Source organism: Zootoca vivipara, chromosome 4 (genome assembly GCF_965207765.1).
Source record: "Zootoca vivipara chromosome 4, rZooViv2.hap1.1, whole genome shotgun sequence".
Taxonomy (NCBI): domain Eukaryota; kingdom Metazoa; phylum Chordata; class Lepidosauria; order Squamata; family Lacertidae; genus Zootoca; species Zootoca vivipara.
The window spans coordinates 45,574,598-45,600,790 of record NC_142587.1 but is presented as its reverse complement, the minus strand read 5'-3'; the positions used below and the strand labels follow the sequence as shown (position 1 = coordinate 45,600,790).

At 42.4% G+C, this 26,193-nt stretch overlaps 1 protein-coding gene across 1 annotated transcript in view; it reads right to left on the bottom strand.

Moving 5' to 3' along the window:
• The window catches only part of TSPAN7 (tetraspanin 7), a 79,666-nt gene extending 68,063 nt beyond the window's left edge, over positions 1 to 11,603 (bottom strand). The window contains exon 1 of the mRNA XM_035114688.3: positions 11,135 to 11,603. Within this exon, the coding sequence (XP_034970579.1) occupies positions 11,135 to 11,215 (81 nt within the window). The 5' untranslated portion in view covers positions 11,216 to 11,603. The remainder of the gene's footprint in view (positions 1 to 11,134) is intronic.
• Positions 11,604 to 26,193: the final 14,590 nt, after the last annotated feature.

Sequence of the window (26,193 nt, the reverse complement as noted above, 5' to 3'; positions counted from 1 at the left end):
AGAAAAATTGGGTCATTCTGGCAATTATCTTTCGTTAACACTCTTCAAAATCAGCTACCATCACACTTGCCACATCCATTCCCAGTAATTAAGGCACCTCTATAAACAACATTAGGGACACGGGTGGTGCTGTGGTCTAAACCTTGGGCTTGCCAATTGGAAGGTCGGCAGTTCGAATCCCCGTGACGGAGTGAGCTCCCATTGCTGGGTCCCTGCTCCTGCCAACCTAGCAGTTCGAAAGCCCAAAGTGCAAGTAGATAAATAGGTACCGCTTCGGCGGGAAGGTAAACGGCGCTTCCATGCACTGCTCTGGTTCGCCAGAAGCGGCTTACTTATGCTGGCCACATGACCCGGAAGCTGTCTGTGGAAAAATGCTGGCTCCCTCGGCCTATAGAGCGAGATGAGAGCCGCAACCCCAGAGTCGTTCACAACTGGACCTAATGGTCAGGGGTCCCTTTACCTTTATAAACAACATTGCAGTACTTAAGAATTTAACTCGATCTAAAATAAGAACTCAAAGCAAACCAAACACCTAAACTTTTATAAAGGTGATATTACTTTGGCCTGTAGTGAAGTTTGCAAAGGAACTGATTTTGTATGCTTAACCAAGTCTGGCCAGAATTTACAGCCAGCTCAGACTGCAATGTGAGGCAGGCACCAGGAACCTTTCCCAGGCATAAGTAGCATAGCTAAATGAGGAGACTAGACAATATTTGGGGCAGTATCAGACCTATAAGCCTCAGAGTGGAACAGCAAGCAAGATAGTACTGTATTCAGAACTGACACCACCAGCCCAGGAAAGAGGAATGTAGGGAAATGACAGCACCTTTCCAGAGTCAATCAGCACTTCTCCTTGATAGTTGGGTCTAGGCGAGTCTATCTAGGAAGGTGATCCAATTTTTCTCATAGTCATATGAAACTTTTGAGTTTTGACAGCTGCCACACTACTGAGATAATAGCTGCATTGGGCACAAGTCCACTATACTCAAAACAAAGGAGGTGAACAGCAAGCCACAATGAATACAATACAGACAGATTTTGTGCAGAGAAACAGCAGGCGAGGGGGAAGAAGGACTCTGATTACTAACGTGCAGCAGCAAGTGAAAATACTCACAGTTAGAGAATAAGGCATTTGTCCATCTCTAGTTCGATTCAGGTCTCACAAAACTTTCATAATTCTTCTCAGGAATAGAGTATTTAATATTAGCAAAGTTGAAGATTCATCAGGTAAACAGACCAATTAGAGGCTCACAGAATCACAAACTTGGAAGGTAATGACTCAAAGGTCATGTAGCCCAATCTCCTGCTAAAGTAGGAAATCCATTACTACAGCTCAATTTTTTTAAAAAAATATTGCTTAAGCCTTGAAAAATATTTTGTTATATACAGAAATTATGAAAAAGTCAAGTATGTGTGACTGATTAAATTACTGATTAAAGGTACAGCAGAGGAACAACCAAACTAGTTTGATTTTGTGTGATTTGCTTAGTTTCCTTGTTTAATGAAGTTGAACAGTTACTTTGCCTAGTTCATTTGGAATAAATTCAATAAAGTAATCAAAGTTAAATCTCCACTTCATTAAGCAGCTAAATTATGCAAATAAGAAAAAGTGAAAATTCGTGTTACTTGCAATGTAAAAAACATGAAATTAAGCAAATGCACACATTTTGGTTACATTTTTGACAGCCCTATTCTTTTTGAAGGATCATAGCTCTTGTGCAAAGACATGACCTAAAGCTTCAGTGCTGCAAGATCTGCAGGAAACAAACAAGAATGTGATCAATAATAACCACATCTGGAAAGGATAATCCAAGTTATATCAATTACACAAGATCAAAACTGATAGTTTGGGATCCACTAACAGGCCATGGCTTGATCTAAGATGGATCACAACTGTAGCACAACCACTATACAAATATATGGTGTAAACTTAAGAAATGGGTCTCTAAAAGCATGTTTTGAGTAAAGGTGAGACCTGGGTCTGGAAAAGTTGAAGACTATTGATCTAGACTATTCAAAAGCAGGAACTGCAGAGCACAATAGAATTTTGCAAAAAAAGTATTACTTTACAGGTTGAAGTTTAACCTTTTCTTCTCAGTAGAAAGTTTATTTTTTGAGTGAACCTAGAAATGAGGAAATGCCATTGTACATCTCACTTCTTCCCCAAACCATTTTGGAGTTTTAAACACAATCCCCCAAATGGCACCAAAATGATTGCCTTCAATACGCCACATGTGAATGAGCTGATGAATGGAGGGTGGGAGCAGTTGTTTTTGTACACCTCTTAAACTTTTATGTGGTTTGAGTGGAGGAATCATTGGAATTTGGTTGTAGAGTGTACTGCAGTACTACTGTGTTTAGGGTACTCTGCTGGGACATGGACATAAGTAGTGAGCCTGGTCACACCCAGCTCAAGCCTAAAGCTGCATCATCTTGAGCACAGTTAGATAAGAAAGCACTTGTGCCATTTAACAATCTGAATGAAGGCAGTTTGAAATTATGTTGAGCCACTAATGAAGTCAATGTTGTCGAACTTTCCGGATACCCACATATTTCAAGGAGTGGGAGTGCCTAATCACAAGTAAATTTACTAGCAAATATATAGCAGGGCTGTCTTTAGCAGTTATGGACAACATGATGGGGCTGCAATGCTCACCTGACCTCTGGTTGAGTTGCTGCTGCATTCCAGGAGGTGTGGAGGAGGCAATGAGGTCAGTGTGGAGCAAATGCACCAGCAGAGCCAATCTGGCACTCCTGCTGGTGTGTTTGCACCTTGCCAACCTCATACCACCTTACCCCTTCTCTCTCTCTCCCAATATGCAGCAACAATTCAGCTGGAGGGGGATCTGGTAAGCAGCACAGCCCCGTCACACCATGTGCTACTGCTGTTTGGCTTGTTCCTCATAGCCTCTTACCACTCTTGTGCATACACACAAAGGGTAGCACAAGCACAATGAATGATGGTGGGGTACAAAACACAAACCATGTAAAAGCAAGCATAAGTAGAAAAACCCCCAAATTAAAGCAACTATTATTGCTACTAAACAATTTCTTAGTTCAAATTAGGTGTTAGCTTCTGTACACAAGTGACATACCTCCTGCCATGGTGTCAAAAGTAAAGTGCAGCATCTCTCTGTCTGATTCAGCCAGAGAAGGCTTGGTCTAAAGACATGGATTCATTTCTCATGCTAAGCCTTTCCAGGGTTATCTTTCATATTGTCAATTTGTTCACCAGTATTTTCTGAACATATGTTATAGAGCAAAGCAATTGTACTTTCAAAATGCAAAGATCAATGTTCAAAGTTGGGAGCACATTCATCTTGTGATAAAAAAACGATCAATACTGTAATAAGAAAATCTGCTTTCCCATACCTTATTTCCTTGTCCGCTAGGCATACAACCCCCCCCCCCCCAAATTAGAAAGGAACTTTGTAAATGCTTTTTACTTTTCAAATTCATTCATCTTGGACATTTCAGTAACAGTAACAACAAAAATCTTTTTGTCACATAGCATGAAAGGTTTGAGGCATGTTGGTCATGTAAATCATCTGAAAGTTTCATTTCTAGAATTCACTATTCTGATTGTGCTCATTTTTGTTATTCTTTATTAGAATCTACTTTAGTCATACCAGAATCACAGGTAAACTTCTTTTTAAAAAAATAGATAGATACTCAGAACAGAAACACAGGAATCCAGCATAACCACTTTATGTCAATAGCACTGATACATCCAATTCAGCTCTTCACATAGTTTCTGGCAAGATGTCCCACTCCTGCCTAATAAAACAATAAAGCTAGTCAGGAGAGAGGGAACAGCAGACACAAATGCTTGTTTTAATGTATAATTTCTGACACAATAGATGGAAGTAGTTACTCCAAAACACAGAAAGCTCATGCAGGCATTCTGCAGCTATACTAATAGCACAATTCCATATGGCGTTTACTCAGAAATAAGTCCCACTCTGTTCAAGGAGATTGTATTTAGGACTGTAGCCTAAGAAGATGTCTGATAATAAACTCCATATTAATGATCTTAGAATCATAGAATCATAGAGTTGGAAGAGACCACAAGGGCCATCCAGTCCAACCCACTGCCAAGCATTCAAAGCATTCTTGACATATGGCTGTCAAGCCTACGCTTAAAGACCTCCAAAGAAGGAGACTCCACCACACTTCTTGGCAGCAAATTCCACTGTCGAACAGCTCTTACTGTCAGGAAGTTCTTCCTAATGTTTAGGTGGAAGCTTCTTTCTTGTAGTTTAAATCCATTGCTCCGTGTCCGCTTCTCTGGAGCAGCAGAAAACAACCTTTCTCCCTCCTCTATATGACATCCTTTTATATATTTGAACATGGCTATCATATCACCCCTTAACCTTCTCTTCTCCAGGCTAAACATACCCAGCTCCCTAAGCCGTTCCTCATAAGGCATTGTTTCCAAGCCTTTGACCATTTTGGTTGCCCTCTTCTGGACACGTTCCAGCTCGTCAGTATCCTTCTTGAACTGTGGTGCCCAGAACTGCAGACAGTACTCCAGGTGAGGTCTGACTAGAGCAGAATACAGTGGTACTATTACTTTCCTTGATCTAGACGCTATACTCCTATTGATGCAGCCCAGAATTGCATTGGCTTTTTTAGCTGCTGCATCACACAGTTGACTCATGTCAAGTTTGTGGTCTACCAGGACTCCTAGATCCTTTTCACATGCACTACTCTCAAGCCAGGTGTCTCCCATCCTGTATTTGTGCCTTTCATTATTATTTTTGCCCAAGTGTAGTACTTTACATTTCTCCTTGTTAAAATTCATCTTGTTTGCTTTGGCCCAGTTGTCTAATCTGTTAAGGTCATTTTGAAGTGTGATTCTGTCCTCTGGGGTATTAGCCACCCCTCCCAATTTGGTGTCATCTGCAAACTTGCTCAGGATCCCCTCAAGCCCATCATCCAAGTCATTGATGAAGATGTTGAATAAGACTGGGCCCAAGACAGAACCCTGTGGCACCCCACTAGTCACTACTCTCCAGGATGAAGAGGAGCCATTGATGAGCACCCTTTGGGTTCGGTCAGTCAGCCAGTTACAAATCCACTGTTACAAATTTTCAGGGGTTAATGCATGGGATTTGGAGTGGAGAGGGAACTGCTCTCAGAGCCAGCTCTACATGTGCATAACCAACCAAAAGCACTTGTACAAGAGGAGACCATTGAGCCATTACCTCAGAAGTCCTAGTGGAATCGCCAGCTCCCTATTAAAGAGTTAGCAACTCAGATAAAGCGGCAGCTCCTATTTGAGGCCAATTCTCAAGCTCATTGCTACAGAAGCAACATCTGGACTCTTACAAAGTCTCCAGCCTGGGCCTTGCATGGAACTGTCCAGGGTACCACAGACATATGACTTTGTACATATGTATTGCTAAGGCCATTGCTCAAAACAAAACAGCTAATTCTGCTAGTGCAGCAAATGCAGGTGTGATTTGTACAAACACTGGTTAAAAAGTGTGGTATGAGGGTCATTGAAAAGCAGATTACTGCCTATATAATATAGACTACTGCAGTTGTTGGACCTTTTTTTACTTTTTACTCATGTTTTTCAAGACTTTCTAACACCAGAATCTTCACACACACACACACACACACACACACACTTGTTGTTCAGTAATCAGTATTTTAAAGTACAGTACTTAAGATTGTATTTTAACACTGTGATTTAAACATTCACATCGCACTTCCATACTTTTTCTTTCTTAGTGTAGGAAATAACCAGCTCATGTCCTTAAAATAGATAAAGGTTTTAAAACACTGGACTACTGATTTCAATTTTAGCAGTCATTTGTGCAGGACCCAGAAAACCAACTCATTACTTTCCGCATCGTGACTACTCTTGGAAATGGCAGAAAATGGCAGAAAATGTTCAACCCAAAAAGAACCTACGTTAAGAAGGGAAGGGAAGCAGCACTGTTAGCCGATCTTCTAAAACCAATTTGCTGAGATGTATAAATGCAAAGTTGAATCAGTGAGCAATAAAACAGAAGCAGTCCAAGGGAAATATGGGGTAGGGGGAGTGTTGATTCCACTATCCCAATTAGACATTCATTGCAGGAATGATTAATGCTACCAATAATTCAAAGGCACAGACTATTATAAGAGCAGGGTAAATTTGGCATTCTAATATACAGTTTGTGCTTCTGTGAATGAGGCTGGATCAGCAATTCCATTACAAGGAATTTTATTCCTTCTAGGGGAATAAAATTATCATAGCTATCTTTTGTCTATGCATTGTTTTGCAAGAGTTTTATATTTAAGTCCTACAGAAAGGTATTTGCCAGTCTTCCTCTGAGATTCATAATAGTATGGCACCATGTTTGCAAATAAGAGCAATTTGCAACTACAAAATGGGCACATGACTGAAATTGCAATAGCAAAACACAAGTATAATGAAAGAAGCAAAGAGTCCATATACTCCATCCCCTACCAAAATCAGAATGCAGAGAATTTAACCCACCCAAATATGCTGCCTACATTTCCTCCCACCTCATTCTCCTTATTCACACTCCCATCCATAGAAAAGGTATATTAAAAGCTCATGCTTTAGACTGAAGAGAATGCAGCATTTCCACACAGCCCTGAGGGATAGGCACTAATAAACCTGGAGTAACCACCATATTGTGAATGAGCTGAATTCCAGTAAACAACAATGGTACTTAAGCAGTCAAAGGGTGCTTTCTGTGTAAATGCAACACATTAGACCAGGAGTCCTGTGATTGATCTTCCAAATTTTTCCCAAATAAAAGCACCCACATTTCTTGGGGGGCAGTGAAGTGGCAAACAACTTTCTTCCCACACCGTCCCCCTGCTCCTTAAGTTACTATTTCCTTTGTAGGGGGAAGATCCAAGCTAGAAAAAGCTATCTGTATTTTTCATCACAGTGCAAATAGAAGTTGCATGAGGGTAATTTAGATTGGGAAAATGGCATTGGTAGGGGGAACGTTAAATAACCCTGCAGCCAGCAGCTTCCCCAATCAAAGTTCCCGCAGACACGTGCCTTCATTTAGTTCTATCAAAAAAGCAGATCAATCAATCATGGATCTCCTGAAGCAGCATGTCTGGCCCTGACTTATCACTGATTGGAACTAAGGCCCTGTTCCCACACACCATTAGTGAGTGCAAGCCACTTCCTTAGGGCAAAATCTCGCAGCAGTGCAGTAAGTGCAAGAATGCCAGTGTCCCATAGGTAGGACAAATCATGTGTGTCTTCTCAACTGGGCATCAGTTGACTGGAAAAACTCAAGTGACTTGGCACCAGGTTCTAGTATTCATGCATATGCCAAGGTCACGTGGGAATCCCATTGCAGGAAACCTCCCACAGCAGTGACAGCATCAGTGTTATGTGTCAGAAAGAGCCTAACTAAAGCAGAAAAAGGTAGAAGAATGCTGTTGTTCATGGTGTGCAACAAAAGCAGTTCATTGTATAAGGAACTATGCAAATACTCAAGGGATTCATAGTACTCTCACAAAATTAGAATTCTAAAGGTTCTCCAAGAATCCCATTCTTACTGCTTCAAACAGGTTTGAAACCTATTTGGGGTTGCAATGAAGATGTAACCTTAATGTCTAATTCATAATTAAAGGGAAGAACAAACGTTTGTTTTTTTTCTTTTAAAGCCTTTTTATTCCTCTGCTCAGAGAGAGAATATATTTTCTGTCACCATGACAGGCCTGGAAAGCACCACTTCCTTTAAAAAAAAATGCCTATTTGTTTTGGTCCTATAAGGGGGCCACAGTGTGTGCACATTTTTTATTATCCTGGGATTATTGCTCATGGAAAGAACTAGTTAGACAGACTTCAAGGCACAAATCCTCTCTTTAGCCAGAGAACAAGATTCTCTAATCATCTGCAGGAAGCCAACATTTGCACAGATAACATGAAGCGATTTCCTAACCATATTGAAGGAATAACAGTGAGCATTTGTTTTAATTTATTTTCCTTGTTTCCAAATGCAGCATGGCAAAGTCTCTGGATTCTTATACCTCAGCCTTGCACAAGAGGAATCACTAGTAGGCATAAGGGGATAACAGTGTATTCCTTCCTCTTAAAGCTGTATTGTTTTTTTCTTTTGGAGACAGCATAAACCTTGCTTAAACAGTACCAGCAATGAAGGGGTAAGGAGAGAGCTGTGAAAAGAGCTGGCTGTGTGCATCCACTGGAGAAGTACCAGCCGCCCAGTGCTATGCATCTTTACTCAGAAGTATGTCCGCTCAATCCAGACGGTCTTACTCCAAGCAAGTCTACATAAGAAAGCAGCCCTACAAAATAAAGTGCTTTGAAAACGAAACAAATATAAGTTTAAAAAAGCAGTGTGTGTGCACTGGGAGCTGTCCTCCAGGTTAAATGATAATGCTGGTACTGGAAAAATGATTTGCTTAACAGAGCTTAGGCGGAAGGATGTTTTACATCTCGTCACCGCATTTCACATGACAGAGCTATTAAAATGGTAATGCGCAATCAGCTTTCCTCAGTATGAAGTGACTAGCTTGTTTTAGTATATTGCATGGTACACAAGCAGATTAAGGCCAGCGGGCCATTATATTGTATTGTCACTATATACCACTGAAGAGTTTTTAATCAGCAAATCATTGTCACAACATGATATGCTGTTTATGTCTGTCATCTTCTGAACAACATACCAGGTTACTAAGAAAATGCCATTCCCCAGAGGCTGTTTGAAAATTCAGGGCTTGTGTTACCCAATGACTCTTTAATGTATCTGGGTCACAGATCATACTAATAAAGCAGTAATATTATTACACTAGCAATGAGCAGTGGAGGATATTCTCTCCCCCACCCAACCCCCGCACTCCCTCAAAGCAGTTGCAAGCAATGCCTGACGTCAGCTTGAAGGGAAAAATTAGAACTAGAATCACCAGCCGTGAAAATAGTAAAATATACATCATACACTGTTTATCTATTTATTTAAAGTATTTCTAGACTGCACTTCATTCAAAACAATCCCATAATGAGGTACAAAGTATAAAAAACAAATTACAATAAAAATAAACAAATACAGAAAAACCTTATATAACGTTAAGTCTATAATCAAGTATAATAAATGAACAAGTCTGATGAGGATAGGCTATTCCAATCCACAACCAATTTAACCGAACACCTAAGTGAACAAGCATGTTTTTAACTGGTGCCTAAAACCTTTCAGAATCAGCACCAGTTGAATTTTTGAGGGAGGGCACTCCACGATTTGAATGTTGCTGTAGAGGACACCTCCCATACAAAACTATGCCCAGCTAACACAGTACACGGTATGGATAATCAGCAGGAAAGTCTCTTGAAACCAATAGTGAGTAACACTATACAACCTTATACAGTACTCCCATCAACAAAACCGAAGCAAGCCTTACATGTTACATTCTTTTAGCCCCTTGATTCCAAACACATTTACATGCAAGTAATCCCCACTGACTTCAGTGGAGTTTGCTTCCACATGTGTGCTGTCAAGCACAGCTGACTAGATCCTTAAGCTTCCTTTGTCGAGCATGTGCTAGCTGCATTTCAGTACTGTGAACCCCAACATCTATTTTTATTACTGTGATTTAAGAACATTAAAATGTGTATTTCAATGCTTTATTACTGTGGGTAGCTGTGTTGTTCCAGTGGAAGGAGACGAAAGGACAAATCAGGGGGAAATATCACACTTTCAAGCAAAAGGTTCTAGCATGGAAACTCACTTTTTAAAACATATGATGCTGATTCTCTATTTGGCATATGCTGTATGTGCCAACAGCTACATTGACAACCACTTCTGTGAATGAGCAGCACAACAATAAAAGTTGATCTCACTAAATGCAGGTGGCATTTCTCCAAATATAATATTGGGAGTGGGCAGTGCTGAATAGTTAGGAGAGCTGCCTGCAGTATATACAAAGGCAAAGCCATGGAGACAACAACCTTTTTTCTTCTTTTTTTTTGGAAAGGCTGCAATTTATTTTAATGCAGGAGATGATATAGATATAGATATATAAATATACAGTATGTTTTTTTTACTCTTACAATAGCTTCATCAGTGAGCTGTCAATCATACTTCCCACACATAAAGGCTTGTAGAGAATTCATATATAATATACGGTAATCTAAAACAGGGTTGTGTTTTAAGCTACTGACTTCTTTGTGTGTTCATGGATGATGCACCAATTGCCTCATTCATAAACACCACAGCTCTCTTTATTCTTACTACCAGATGCATCCATCTAGGAGGCAGGTTGCAATTTAAAAGTCATTTTGAGTGGTCCAAACGCCCAAAAATGTATCTAGCTTCCTGCAATAAATGTCCTTCTGTCCTGCGCATAGCATATGCATGTGCGCATATACCGGTATATAGAGAGAGAGAGAGAGAGAGAGAGAGAGAGAGAGAGAGAGAGAGAGAGAGAGAGAGATGAGAGAATGAAAGAAATATCACTGTGAGGTGGTTAAGACGCAAAACGCTCCCAAAAAAAATCCAGGCAGAGGTACATCCATATAACGATTCTCTACTGCAACGACATGACCATGTCGGACAGCCCTCTGTCAGGACAGCAGATTGATTACGAATGGCTATATTACAACCTTTCAAGGCGGAGGTTGTATTGCAAGACCAACAGAAAAGAGCGGGGGATGTGTTATTACAGTGGAATAACTGGATGGGTTATTACAGTGGAATAATATCGTATCACAGAAAGAGAAATAAAATGCAATGCGTGAAGCTCGCCGAAGCCGGCAACTTTCTTCCTGAAGCTGCTTCTTTTATGTTTGAAAGGGGTGGTGGTGGTGCAAATCAGGCACAATCCTCAAATCCCTTCCTCCATTAGAAAGCCAGTCAATGATAAACCAGGAGCCGAGCATGGAGGATCAGCGCGACTCGCGCTGCAAAATTTCCCCAGGCAAGGCGCCGTTTGCGCAGCAACATGAGCCGCTGCAGTTCGCCTTGCAACGCGCCGTTATCTTCCCCCGTTTACCAAAGAGGAAACACACACACCCTCCCGGGGCGCAAGGCGAGGGGATTAATTGTCGCCCCCGGCGCCCCCCCCCAACCCTCCTCCCAGCCTCCCGGGGCTGCTTCTAGTGTGGGGCTTTGTTTCCATGGCGGGGGACACTCACCCAGAAAACGAAGGAGTAGATGATGAGGAGGGTTTTCAGACACGTTATGACGGGTTTGGTCTCCATTCTCCTCGATGCCATAATACTGAGATCCCGGCTGCTGGCTCTGGGCAGGGGAGGGGGGAGGAGGAGGAGTAGCCGCGGTGGCGGAGGGAGGAGGGGCTCCGGGCTCGCTTCGCGCCTCCACCGAGCGGCGCTGCTTCCCGCCGCCTGCCTCTGCTCTGCTCCCGATACTACAGCTTGCTGCAAGGGCTGACAGGCCGAGCTGCTCGCACGCGCTTCTGGACCGCTGCCGCCCTGCTGCGCCCCGCCGCTTCCCGCAGCTGCCTCCCCGAAACGCCACAGCTTGGCATTGTGCGGTCACAACGGTGGAGAAGGCGGCGGGGCAGGTTCGCACGACCATACGCGACGCGCCTCGCCATCTGCTGCGCCGAGGGACGCAGCGGGCGGAGAGCGTGTTCCCCTTCACAACCCACCCACAGCCACCTTTTTCTTTTATCGACGTGTAGGGATTCGGGAAAGAAGGGTGCTGAGGGGCAAGAGCAAGGGGAACCCTGGGGTGGCCGCGGCGCTGGCGTCGTGCCTGTTTTAATGCAAAAGATATACGCAAGCCGTGGCGCAGAAAGAAGAAATGCGTCTCTTACTGAGGGGAGATTAGAATAAAGGGGAGGGAGGCGAATGTAGGACGCGCCTGCGAGGGGGAGAGAGAGAGGGAATGTGCCGGTGACAATATGGCACGGGGGGGGGGGGCTTGTATTTTCTGTTCCATTAATTGAAAAAGAAGGAGAGAGAGATTTGTTCATTTTTATTTTAATCCAGACCCCCCCCCACACACACGCGCGCGCACACACTGATCAATAATAACAGGGGCTTTGCTCCCAGGCTTACAAAACATGGGGTACAAAAGGGGAAAGGGGGGGCTGGGAAGGGGAAGGGGACAATAAACACAGGCACAAGCTGTAATTGTGGCACCTTAAAGGCTAACCAATGTGGTGTGAGCCTTTGATGGATGATGCATGAAGTCTACTCCTGATTTGCAGGTCCATAAATACGTGATGGGGAGGGGGTGGAGATTGTACGTAGACAGGCAGAGATCTCTGCCCTTGGCATGCTGGTTGGAGCTGATGGGAATTGTAATCCCTTTCTGCTGATGAGCACCTTTAGGATCCTCGGAAGCTGAAATGTCTTTTTCTGATGTCAGTTTTTTATCCATTCATACTTTTGCATAGATATTGGCCACAGATAGAATGACGTTGCTGGCAGATGCTGATATATTGGAAGATGAGCAGGTGAATAAGCTCCTGGTGTTGTGGAAAGCATTTTAGGTCCTCCTGTAATAGGGCTTCCAGAGTAGATGTGGCATGCGGGGCACATGTGGTTTTCCCCATGCTATTATATTTTTCCTGAGAAGGAAGGGAGACAGTCTCCCAGTGGCCCCTGGTACCCTGGCTGAGGACAGAGACTAGAATGTGCTGCCCTTCAGCTCTGCAGTCCCAGCACAACAGGCAGTTAGAAAAGACTGTCCTTTCTCATAGGGAAGGTGGAAGAAAACTTCCTGTCACATCCACACTATACATTTGAAGCACATTTAACACGCAGCTAAAGCACATGGTGCATAGCTGCCAAGTTTTCCCTTTTCTCGCGAGGAAGCCTATTCAGCATAAGGGAATTTCCCTTAAAAAAAGGGAGAACTTGGCAGCTATGACATGGTGTCCCCCAAAGAATACTGTTAACTGTAATTTGTTAAGGGTGCTGTAGCTCTCTCAGAAGTATGTACGGTATGGATGTGACCTACTCTGGTCAATGGATGAGGCCAGGTTGGTCTCTCTCTGAACAGAAAAGTTGGACTGACATGCCACCTTCATCTACATCTGCCACACACAGGCTTCCACTTCAGCAAATGTCCCTGAGAACATTTGAACCCTACATGCACATATAGACAGCATGCCCAGTTGGCTTCAGGCTGGGCAGTTGGCACATCCTTTTCCCCAAATGCCATACCCTGAAGTGGCTACCAGTATGTGAAAGGTCCCTTGCAAGGAAAGGCAAAACCATACCTTCTAAAATGTGCCCCTCCCACCAAATGGAGAATGATGTGTTTATTTAGAGACGAGGGGGAAATAGCATTCTTCATACAGAAGAAAGTCATATTTGCCATTGGTAGTAAGAAAAAAAAGGATTGTGTGACACAGAAAGGATGCATGTGATCTAGTGATCGGGGGTGGGATGAGTACTTGCTATCACCAAATATAGGCCATCATAGACATAGGCCACATAAACTCATGTGTTTTAACAAAACTAGCACAAGCCAAGCAGTTGTAATGTGCTGTTAACATATTGCAACTTTTGAGCCACAATCCTGAAGCTACTTACTTCAGTAGTAATACTCCAGAATAAGGAGACTGACTGAGAATTACTACAAATTGTTCAGGGTCAGTTAAAACCAAGTTAAAATCAACATTATTGAGCTGCAGTTAATGAACTAGTTGATCTCCACACAGATCAAGTAATTATTTCAGTCATTGCTGTCATTGCGGTACAACACAAATGTCAATCAAAACTAGAGCTGGAGTCCAAGTCATTTCACTTTAACTCATAGTAAATGAGAATCAGACATTATTCCAAGTAGAACTTTGAGTTGGCATTTATTATCAATGTGTTTGGTAACAGCCAACCCAATTCTTGGAGTGCTAGTTCTTATTTATTAATTTATATAACACTTAATGTTAAGACTTTGAAGTGATTTACAAAATATAAAAAAACTATTTTACAACACCATTAAAATAGCCTACACAGTAACTGAAGTGCACAATAATAACAACACACAACAAAAAGTCCCATTAAAACATTAGCATATAAACATTCATATTTAAAATGTACAATAAACTATGGTTAGCACAACAGGAAATGGAAATACAACAGGAAATGGAAATTGATTATACTGATACGGGTGTGAAGTAAAGGATATATAACAAGAAAAGAATGATGGAATATAATTTCAATATGTGATCACAGTGGAGAGACTATAACGTGGATGTGGATGGATGAATGTACTATTACTCAAAATGAAGACATGTTTGTGGGAATTACTGGAGGCAAAGTTGATATAAAAGGGGAAAAAACAGTTGACATTTGCTACTAATAATAACTATTTGTAAACTCCTCTTGGATACTTGGATTTAAAAGAAATATTGTTTAAGAGAAAGTGGATATTGTTTAACAGAAATATTGTTTAACAGAAAGTGGAGAAGATGAATGTTATGGAGTGTAATGTCTTAAATAATATTTTTAATTATGTAACTGGCAGAAGTCTTTTTTATTTTTATTGTTTCTTTTGTATTTTCTTTCTTTTCCTTTCTTCTTTCTTCTTCTTTCTCTCCCCTCCCCCTTTTTTCTTTTTATTTTATTTCTTCTTTGTATTTTATTTCTTCTCTGCTCTGGGCCTTTATTAGGGTGCAAGGATTGTGCACTCATGGGGGTAGTAGAGGGTTGATAGAGGGACCTAGGGTGGGAGGCAGGGAAATGTTGGTCTCTGGGGATGAGAGGCTGGGAGGAGAAAGAAAAGATCCCGGGTGATAGCTTTTTAAAAAAAGGTAGCTTGAAAGTAGAACAATCGCAGTGAAATTAAGATTACGTTTTTTTGTTTCTTTCCTGCACTTAAGGCTGTCACTATTCCCCCATCACTGGAAACATTTTACTTAATCTATATAAAAAAAACCTATATGCATAACCATAAAACATTATATATTGGAGTTGTAGTAAAGTTTAGCTGCTCTCAGGCTATTAAGCTATCCTTTTTCACTCATTAAACCACAACACACTTCCTCATGCATTATTTAGCATAAAAGAGTGTAACCTCTATTGTTCTTACCTAGGTAAATCATGTTTGTATTCCAATCACTTTTCCTTGAGTTTAGAATTTTCTTCATCTCCATTTTACCCAAGGACAGCAGGATTGCACCTCTTTCCCATTTGCTCAAAAAAGCTACATTCTTCTGATAACAATAAGTTAGTGTTTTTGCTTACCGTTCCAACTCCCTGTTTTCTTTGCAACCAGCTCTCTATCAACTCCTTTTTTTCTCACCTTGTGTTCCATAGTGTGCTCTCTTCCTTCTGTACCACCACAAGCTTCTCTGAACCCTGTTCTGATACCCACTCTGCTTTTCTCTATTCACTTCACACCAAAGCTCTATGCTTGTGTTACATGACTAGTTCAAGTAATCAGCGGGGGGGGGGGCACACATTGAGGATGAACATACCAGCTCTTCCTGCTGGTCCCCCAATTGCCAATTCAGTTGTCTTCTACAAGCTGGAAAGCAACAGTTTCAGGCAGGGAGCCTTTTGTATCTATGGAGATTCTCCATGCATTTAAGAACCCCGAAATATCCAGATTATATGATGCCAGCATTCTTGCTTCCTTATCCCTTTTGATAAGAAGCGATCCTTAGCCCATGCACCCAACCCTCTCCTTACATTATGCTGGTAGTGTGGTATCTGCTGCAGTGCAAAATATCATTTGAGAAGTCCAGGCATGTCCTCCTCCTGCTGCTGCTAACTTCTTCAGCATTGCCTTTCCTGGAAACTGAGCCACACGTTTTCAATGAATTCCAAAGTCCCACATGAAATCGCAAACTATTTTTACCTATGTAGAACCTCTTGACACAGGCTAGCAAATGTAATAATAATGTAGTGTCCCCCAGGGGTAGCCCTGCTACCATCTCTTGCCAATAGAAGCAACAAAAAGCGGCTTGTGGCATCTTAAAGACTAGCAAATGTATTATGGAACAAGCTTGGGGGAGTACAGTGGTACCTCGGTTTATGAACACAATTGGTTCCGGAAGTCTGTTCATAAACTGAAGCGTTCATAAACTGAAGCGAACTTTCCCGTTGAAAGTAATGGAAAGTGGATTAATCCGTTCCAGACGGTCCGCGGAGTAACCGTTCATAAACTGAAGCAAACTTTTCCATTGAAAGTAATGGAAAGTGGATTAATCCGTTCCAGATGGGTCCGCGAAGTACTTAAACTGAAGCGTTCATAAACTGAAACATGGGTGTAATTGGTTCCGGAAGTCTGTTCATAAACTGAAGCGTTCATAAACTGAAGCGAACTTTCCCATTAAAAGTAATGGAAAGTGAATTAATCCGTTCCAGATGGGTCTGCGGCGTTCATAAACTGAAAATTCATAAACCGAGGTGTTCATAAACCGAGGTTCCACTGTATAGTTGTTATGTACTAAGCTTGGATCCTAGAACAATAGGCAAGTAGGATCCTAGAATGCAACAACTGATTGGCTTGCAGGAGAAGACCAATCAGGCTCCAGGAAGAAGTTAATCAGCCTATTAGGCTGGTAGGATCGTAGAACGCAACAACTGATTGGCCTGCAGGAAAAGACCAATCAGGCCCCAGGAGGGAAGCAGAATCAGCCAATCAGATGGGACTCATTGTGTAAATAATGTATATAAAAGCCTGAGGTTTTTGGCGGGGTGGCATTTCATTCACTGTTTTACAAGCTGCAATAAAGAGCATGAAGTCACTACAGGACTCAGAGTATATTTCAATAGTCTACTTCAGACAGATGACATATTATCCTGAGTTACAGGTGTGTATGTATGTGGGATCCAACAATGTAGTTCCACTAGGGGAAAAACTTTCGGCTGTGCAACAGAACTTCCTCTCCTCTACAAACAAATTTCTATAGGTCAGGCAATTGTTAAAAGCCTAGTTTTCAACCTTAACTTCACAGTGTTTTCTGTCTGAGAGACTGGGGATGTACCGTGGAAACAATGTTGTGTGCAGGCTGAGGAGGATGAATCTCAGAGGGGTGGGAAGACCTGTAACAAGGGCTTAATTTGTGTGAAAGCTAACCAAGGCCTGGAGCCTAGGGATTATAACATTTTGTTAGAAGCAGTATTTATCTGCACACGTTGTACATGATTGCCAAGGATAACATTTGAGAATACGCCTTTAACTGCTATTGAATGAACCAACAGTTCCACCTGTGAGGAACTAGTGTAAGAAGTTTTGAGCTAAGGAAAGTACCGTGTTTCCCCCTTTTTAAGACGTAGTCATAATATAAGACGTAGCAGGGTTTTCAAGCATTTGAGAAATATAAGCCACACCCCGAAAATAAGCCATACCTAAGACGGCCCTGGATAGAGCTCCTGAGGGTGGCCAGCCTTGCTATCGCCACCTCCGCTACTGCTGCCACCCCGCACGCTCTTCGTCCCCCTGTTGTTGTTTTAGTTAGTTTCTCCCCGCTGCAGCGTCTCCCGGGTCCCGCATGCTGAAGCGCGGGCTGATAAAGGTTCGCTCCGCATAGGATCGGCCTGCCGCGGCTGCAGAGCGGAGCACCGAGCCAGCGGCCTAGCCTCTTTCTCTTTTTTTGCCCAGCTGAGGAGGCCTGCAGCCCCGCCGCCGGAATCGGTGGCTGCAGGGCGGAGTGCTCCGCAGCGCTGAGCGCTCGGAGAGCCTTGCAGCGGGCGGAGCGCCGAGCCAACAGCCTGGCTTCTTCCTGCCCCAGCCGAGGTGGTCTGCCGCCCCGCCGCCGGAATCGGCGGCTGCAGAGCGGAGCGCTCTGCAGCGCCGAGTGCTCGGAGCGCCCTGCAGCGGGCGGAGCGCCGAGCCAGCGGCCTGGCCTCTTCCTGGCCCGGCCAAGGAGACCTGCCGCCCCGCCGCTGGAATCGGCGGCTGCAGGGCGGAGCGCTCCGCAGCGCTGAGCGCCCGGCAGCGTTGGGCAGAGCAAAGAGCCAGCGACCTGTCACCTCGGTGCCTGGAACCTGCTGCTGCTGCGCAGAGCGCCCAGCAGCACCATGCAGAGCACCCAGCAGCACCCCGAGCCCTCGGCCCGGCCCGGCCAAGGAGGCCTTAAGGTACCATAAAAACATAATTAAAAAATTAAGACATCCCCTGAAAATAAGACACCGTGTGTTTTTTTGATGAAAAAATGTTATAAGATGGTGTCTTAAAAAAGGGGAAACACGGTAGTACTGGTAAACGAAAGCTTGTACAAATGATGTGAAGCTGCTATCAAAACATCTCATTGAAAGCTACACTTAAGACATAACTAAATTACAGACTTACCTGGTTTAAAAGCCCTTGTCTCTTGCCAAGGAGCTCTAGGAACAGTGATTCTGTGAGAACAGGCAGGGACCTAACAAAATTTTCAGCAACCCTTTGGGGGCATCTATGACAGATGAAGTAGTACAAAACCAATGAATGTTTGTGGTGCAGATATACCCTTTCTGAAAGAAATATTTTGCAGTTGTGCCTTCATAACAATTATCTTTTCGCATGATAATAGCTAAAACAATCTGTTCTTCATATGGAAAACATGGAGCGTGGAGGTGATGGTAAAGAGACAACAGAGGATGAGTATTGATTTCATTTCTATATACTGGAAAGATGGGATCCAGATCTCTTACCAGTTCCTTCTTAGGCTCTGCCAAAAAGGAAATCGGTGCCAGCTTCACCACACACGCTGCCCTTTCCACTGGCAAATCATGCATTCAGAAAGAGTAGTGTGGGAGAATATATGTGAATCAGCTCAGAGGCACCTGGAGATACTTTACTGTGATGTGCATAGCTCAGAAATCAAAGTGTTTGAAAGGTAAGGAATTCAACGCCTCAAGACGGCTGTGTACAATTGCTGTTATGAGTGAAATTATCTAAGGTGGCTAGGAATGATGACAGTATGCCATCAGCTTCTGAGAAACTCATGATTCATCTTACCAAAATGTATAAAGGTGCCCAAATATTAGCAAAAGGTGGAACAACCTTTGGAACATCTTCAGGGATATTCAGACAAGACAGAGAAATTATGTACAAAAATAAAGACCAGGTGCTACAAGCATCTGAAGTTCTGCTGCTGTAGAAAAGTAACTGCATCCCATCACTTCTGTCCTAAAAACACCAATGTATTACATTTTTCTGTCACAACTGGGCCATTCCATTGTCACGGGTGGGACACTTGGACCATGTTTTTTGGTATTCACACATGTGTAAGAATGTAAATATACATAAAAATTAACAACCAAAATTTGAACTATGTTCTTAATAAGATACTGAACATTTTACTAATTTTTTATTATTTTTATGGATATTTTTGACAATTTTATTAAATGTTAAAGTATTGTCACGGGTGGGACAAAAAAAGGACATTGAGCTTGAGATAAGTTTGATTTATGGAAAAACTCTGTGAGTTGGGAGGTGAATCAATTATAAACTCAGCATATCTGTTTAAATCAATGTTTATTGGTTACAACTATGCAATCAGAAATTTAGGTTAAGAAATTTAATGATACAAAATTAAGGAAAAAATGCTGTCACGGGTGGGACAATGAAATGTCACGGGTGGGACGCGTCTGGCATACACTTGATTTAACATACAATTAAGGTTGTTAAAAATGGAATAATTACAAAAAACATTTTGCTATTACTATACTTACTATCTACTATAGCCTACAAAGTATAATGTTGTATTTACTAAAATTAAAATCTATTTAAAAAATATTTTCTTCTAGTCCATCTCTGGGCCAATCAACCACTTTCAAACACATCTACATTTTCAGTAAATTCATAAAAAATGTTCCTTCTGACTCGTTTAACATTTGGTTGGGGTAAGATACTAAGAATATGTTCAAACTGCACATATGATATGTCTTTTTCATCAACTTGAAACAGCTTTCCAGAATTGTTAACTGCTCGCATACACATCACCTTGACTTCTCCATCATCTTCAACATTACTTTGGCATATTGCAGCATATCTATATTTAGTAGGCCTGGTTCTTTGTCTTTTTGTAGTTGTTTCAAATTAATTCATAATTCATTAATTCATAAAACATATGTCCCAATAGTCACTCCATCAACGAACGGCTTCACTCCAACCACCGGCACATCTGTTTCATTTGTACAACTTGCTACACCATCTTGTTTTTCTGTGTCACTATCAGAATCTCTGTAAACATCAGAAACTTTTAATTTGAACAGTTCTGTGAAGACTACGTGGGTGGACTTTTGAAAAGAAGGTCCATAAACTAAACTTCTTTTGTCTTTAGCTTTAAAAAAATGGTTGGACTGCACGTTTGGAATCTTCCTCACCAAAGTCCAGCGCTCATCTAGCATCGCCATATTTGCACTGATATCAGTAGGTGTTAAAAGGACAAACTTCACTTTCGGTACTGCTTTTTCAGCACATTTAACAAAATCTGAGGCTGAATTGATTATGTCAGAGGCGCTGATGCGGCTACTCTAGAGTAACGACTCCTCGCAGCATATTCCTTTCAGGCTTTTATTAAGTGCTGATTATTTACAGTGCTCAGAGCGATCTATATACATGCTTTCGGTCAGGTGTCAGAACCTCCGAATGGAGATTGGCGCGTTTTCTTCCAGCAAAGAAGCTTTGGGAGACCCATCCTCTTCCCCCGACGTTTTCTGCGCAATTCCGGCGTCGGGGGAATTGGCCTTCCCCCCTGGCTCCCCCTTTCCTGTCCCACCTGGGTCAGTGGCTCCGCAACCTTGCCTGAGCCTCGGGCACCACTTCCTGATTCTCCGCTGGAGGCAGAGCTCTCCCCCGCGCTTGGGGATGGGCTGGACCTTAAGATGGGAGGGACTTCTCGGTATTCCCTGTCCCTCACAGATTACTACTCTCCTTTGTTTCACTGCATTCCAAACTCCTTGTTTTTATCTTGTTTTAGTTTTTCACGCAGCTTTCTCATACGTTCTGCAGATGTAGTCTTTCCCATTTTGTGTATTGATTCAAAGGTTATATTATCTGTATTACTGTATGTATTCGCATTAGGGTAAAGTAACGGTAACTGCCTTTATGTTCCAGAAGGAACAGCTACTATTGGTTCATTCAAGCAGCTGCATTTGGCTGCTCAGTCTTATTGGTTTCCACCAAAAGGCAGCTTTGTGATTGCTTGAGATTGTTCCCTCCAAAATGTATCCCTTTCTAGCTAGTTCCCCTCTCCTCAGTCCCTCAGTCTTGTTTGCCAGAATAAATAATTGTTACATGAAGAATCTGTCTCCTGTCTGCAGAGAGCTGAAATCACTTGCTGAAATCACTAACTCAAGCTACAACATTGAAAACTGTCACGGGTGGGACAGAAAAAGAATTATTAAAATTTCATGGTGTTTACATTAATTAACTGCATTTTTATTATTGATAGGTGTGTTATACTCTAATATATACTCCCACAATAAAACAAACATAACCTATAAATTAGTTTTATCACAAAATAAACTTTTGTACCTTTTGCTGTCACGGGTGGGACACTGAAACAGCATCCCATTCAATAATAAAAATAAAATAGAAATAACTTACCTATTTAAAATTTTTCAAGTCCAATGTGTAGACAAAGTTCTTCACTTAATAATATACCAACAACGACAACCACAATTTTTGTTTATCTTTAAAAAATAATGCCAACCTAAATAAACAAAATTAAGCTACACAATCAGAAAAGTGATACTGAAACTTCAAGTTCAAATTTCTCATGAAAAAATAATTTCAAATTCTTTTTTCCTTTGGAATATTGAACTTTAATATGTTTAGTTAATGAAACTATAAGTAAAATAAGTATATTTTAAAAATAATTTTTTTCTTATCAGGCTCATTTTTCACGGAATGGCCCAACTCCTTTTTATGGAATGTACAAAATTTATTGGTGTGAGCAAAGTGTCTCTTTGTTCAGTCAACTTTCAACATACCGGTAATCCATCCGCTCTGGGGGATAGCAGAAGAAGCAAGAAAATGAAAATACGTTTTCCTTCCATAGGGATGGATGAAAAGGCAAAGTCAGATTTCAGGATGTGGCAATGTATCCATTTGGTCCTTACTGCAAGATACGGCACCTACCTAATAGCCACAATCCCCAGCAGAATCCTCTGCACACAATATGGCGTGTTTTTTACTGTCAGGACTCAGAATGGAAGGAATAGCCAGAGGTAAGAAGATGACAACAAGGAATGTGTTGATGTTGCAACAAAATGCATTCCACACCTGGTGCTCGTGCTGTTGCTTTTTAGGCCGATGTAGTGAACACCTTTTTGTTCTCCAAAGCCTCATAATTTTAATTATAGTGGTAGATCACTTTTAGTGCTTTTAGAACTTTGCACTACCGGTAAGTTGTTCCCCTTCCTGGGTTTATGTTGGTTTTAAATTGTTTTTAGCTGTTGTGCTTGCATTGGTTTTAGCTTATTTGATTTATTCATAATTTGTTTCATTTGATTTTATCATTTGAATTCTGCATTGTATTTTGCATTTTTAATGGTCTGCAAACTTCCCAGAGAACTCGGTTATTGGGATGGTATCTAACTGTAACAAATAAATAAATCCTAAATTGCTTCAGTCCTGTATACCTGAAGGAGCATCTCTATCCCCAGACACTGAGATCCAGTGCCAAGGGCCTTTTGGTAGTTCCTTCATTGCGAGGTTACAGGGAACCAGGCAGAGGGGCTTCTCAGTAGTGGTGCCCACCCTCCCGTCAGATGTCAAGGAAATAAACAACTATGTTTAGAAGACATCTGAAGGCAGCCCTGTCTAGAGAAGTTTATAATGTTTGATGCTTTACTGTGCTTGATGTTTTAATTTATTGGAAGCTGCCCAGAGTGGCTGCCACACTCAGTCAGGTGGGCAGCTTATAAATGATATATTATTTTTGTTATATTAGTGAGAGTCATAGTTAAGAACAGTTGTGAAATAGAACACAATGTTCAAAAGAAATTGAATTTTATTCTCTGAGCATCTGGGTTGGTCTAGATAAAGAGCCCTAGCAAGCATGGGCAATAGCCAGGAATGATGGGAGCTATAGTTCAAGAATGAAAGGGACCCAGGTGGCACTGTGGGTTAAACCACAGAGTCTAGGGCTTGCTGATCAGAAGGTTGGCGGTTCAAATCCCTGCAATGGGGTGAGCTCCCATTGCTCGGTCCCAGCTCCTGCCAACCTAGCAGTTCGAAAGCACATCAAAGTGCAAATAGATAAATAGGGACCGCTCCGGCAGGAAGGTAAACGGCGTTTCCACGCGCTGCTCTGGTTCGCCAGAAGCAGCTTTGTCATGCTGGCCAAATGACCCGGAAGCTGTCTGCGGACAAACACCGGCACCCTCGGCCTTTAGAGCAAGATGAGCACCGCAACCCCAGAGTCGGACACGACTGGACCTGATGGTCAGGGGCCCCTTTACCTTTACCTATAGTTCAAGAACATCTGGAGGGCCAAAGATTCCTCACATTTGGCCTAGATCTAGAAAATGTCTCAACTCTCACGCCTTTCTATATAATTCTTCTGATTATTTTCTTTCCCTTTCTCTCTCTCTGGTTAGACAGTCACCAGAGAAATTCTCATGAAAAGGCCTTGCAGAACCACTGTTTCACTTGGAAAGGACAACACCACACTGTAGATCTGAATAATTTCATTCACAGCCATAAGGAGTCACAAGAAGTGTATCCCATTCAATTATGGCCAGTTTATTGCCCCCTCAATCAAATGGTGCAATTCCTAAAGTAAGTCCTTTCACTTGTGACATTCTTACAAATGGCATTTTGGTGGGGCTGTCAGATGAAACTTATTATGCCATTCACGAGGCATGCTAGCTCAGCGGGGAGCAGCCACCAGTTAACTGGTATCTTTAAGAAATAAGGAAGTGACTCTCCCTCTATTGCAGAGCTTTCCACTATAAATTCATCAGCATTTTAATGTGTGTGTCTCCAACTGTACAATTCTGTGTGCAATATTGCCTAACATACCTATTTTATAAGCTACTTCCTTTAATATAATGCCTTTCTGTATTTTAATTTCAGCAACATATGCATTAGTATTAATATTCCCCTTAATATATGCATTTTATATACTTATTTTGGGTTGGAAAACTGCATTACAAAGTTCAGAGAAATGTGAATTTTTAAGATAGCTGCATTTCAGTTCATATATTGTTTCATTAATTGGGTTCATATTATGTAGACTGACTGAATTTCTCCTCTGGCCACCACCACCACTTACAACTTGAAAGTATTGAATGCCCTGGCAGTGTCCTTTCAGTCCCTAAAAGGGAAGTGTTTTATTTGTAATTTAGATCACTGCATAAGTGCAATCATCTTCTACTTTCAGAACACTTCTAAGTGTACCTAGAGGAAACCTAAACCCTTACATAGATCCTATCCCAAGGGAAGATTTTACAGATAGATACTGTGACCTGTATCCTGCATCCTGGGCTCCAATTCTTCCAGGAAGGGTCAAATATGTGCAGCATACGCAGATCTTCATGTTTGTTCTCACATCTACCGTTCTCTCAGTCAAGACACATATGTGATTCTGGGGATTTACCAAAACAGACAGGACTATCTCTGGGATAAATACATCAGGTAAAAGAAACACATTAGCACATTTCAGTTAGTGCTGGGTTGTGACTAGGGCTTTTGTCTCTTGCGCAATGACTATTGATTCCAAAGGAAAATGCATGCTTATTGTTATAAGATGCAGATTCTGCTGAATGGAAATCTCATCCAAGTCTCATTGAAATGAATGGAAGTTGCTAAGCCACAGTTTCTGGAGAACCATATTGTACATGACTAGAATGAAAACTGTGTCTTTTGGAAGGAAAACTTTTCTAAATATTGATGGGGAACTATGATCAAACTAGTGTCTTCAGCCCGTTAAATAAACGGGCGCTAGAATGCATGCCGGCTCCTCGATCCGGTGCTCCGCGCAGCGCTGATCAGCGCCGACCCGGCAGGCCGCCAGATCAAGGAAGCGGCCTGCCGGGTCGGCACCCAGCAGCGCTGCACAAAGCACCGGGGGACTGGCGGCGGGGAAGGCAGGCAGGCGCTTGCTCTATTGCCTGCCTGCATTCCCCACTGCCTGTCACACGAAGATCGGGAAGTCAAACAGCGAAAAGCCCCCACTGCGCCGCACTTCGGCTTGGGGACTGGCTTGGCGGCGGTGGGAAAAAGAGGAGGAATTCCTCCTCTTCTTCCCGCCGCCGCCAAGCCAAAGCCGGCTTCCCTCGGCGCCCGCTGCCGCTTCGGCCGAGGAAGCGCAGTCCCATGCCGGAGGTGCGCGGCAAGGCTGCCGGGGGGAGCGCTTCTTTCCCCCGCCGCCTCGCCGCGCACCTCCAGCATGAGACTGGGCTTCGGAACGGCGGTTGGCGGAGCGGCGGTTGGCCGTTGTCCCTCCGTCCAATCCCTGTGTCTCTGGGGTACATGCGCAGTACCCCAGGGACACACGGGACAACTGGACGCAGGGACAACTTGGACATTATTATATAGGATGAGGTGTGTGGACCCAGTTCTATCTGACTGAGACCAGAAGACTGAAATATCAAATTGCTAGAGCTCAATGAGGAGGACTTTCCTTTTTATGCTGTCCTGTGTTCCATGATTAATCACAAAGGATTGGTGCTGCCGGTGCCACCAACAGAAGCAAAACAAATGAGGAATTTCCAGGCAATGAACAGAAGCATTTAAGCCTCCAACTTGGATGCTTTAATTGTTTGACTGTATATCACTGAGAGGCTTCTTCATGAGGCAACTGACAAATATGATTTTTAAAAAAACCCTTCTGATTAAGAATTCTTTGAAACTTAAAAACTTGCCCACTTTAGATCAATATAATATATTGTAATGACTCTGCCTCTAGATTTCATTGAATGTTAGAACTGGACATCCACTCGCCCTTCCATTCTAAACAGAGGAGAGTTGCAAACGGTTTATTAGCAAGCTTGGTGATGACTGATGTGCCTTCTTTGTTTTCATTGATGGGAGGCTGATTGGGAGGCAGCCTACACCATTTTGTGATTTTGGCTGTTTTTCTGCTCTTTTAGATGTGGTAGCTATTTTGTGTCATGTCATGCCTTCCCCACACGGCAGCCATTTTGTGTTTTGCCACACTCCCATGGCAACCATATTGTGATTGGCAGCCAAAGCACTTTCTCAAATTCCAAATGCACCAACTGGTTGAAACAGGTTGGCAACCCCAGTTGCATAGAAGGGCCTTAAGAGCCAAACGTATTTCCACAAGTGACTCATCTAATAAACTTTTTCTGTCTTAATTTGCTCGTTCCAT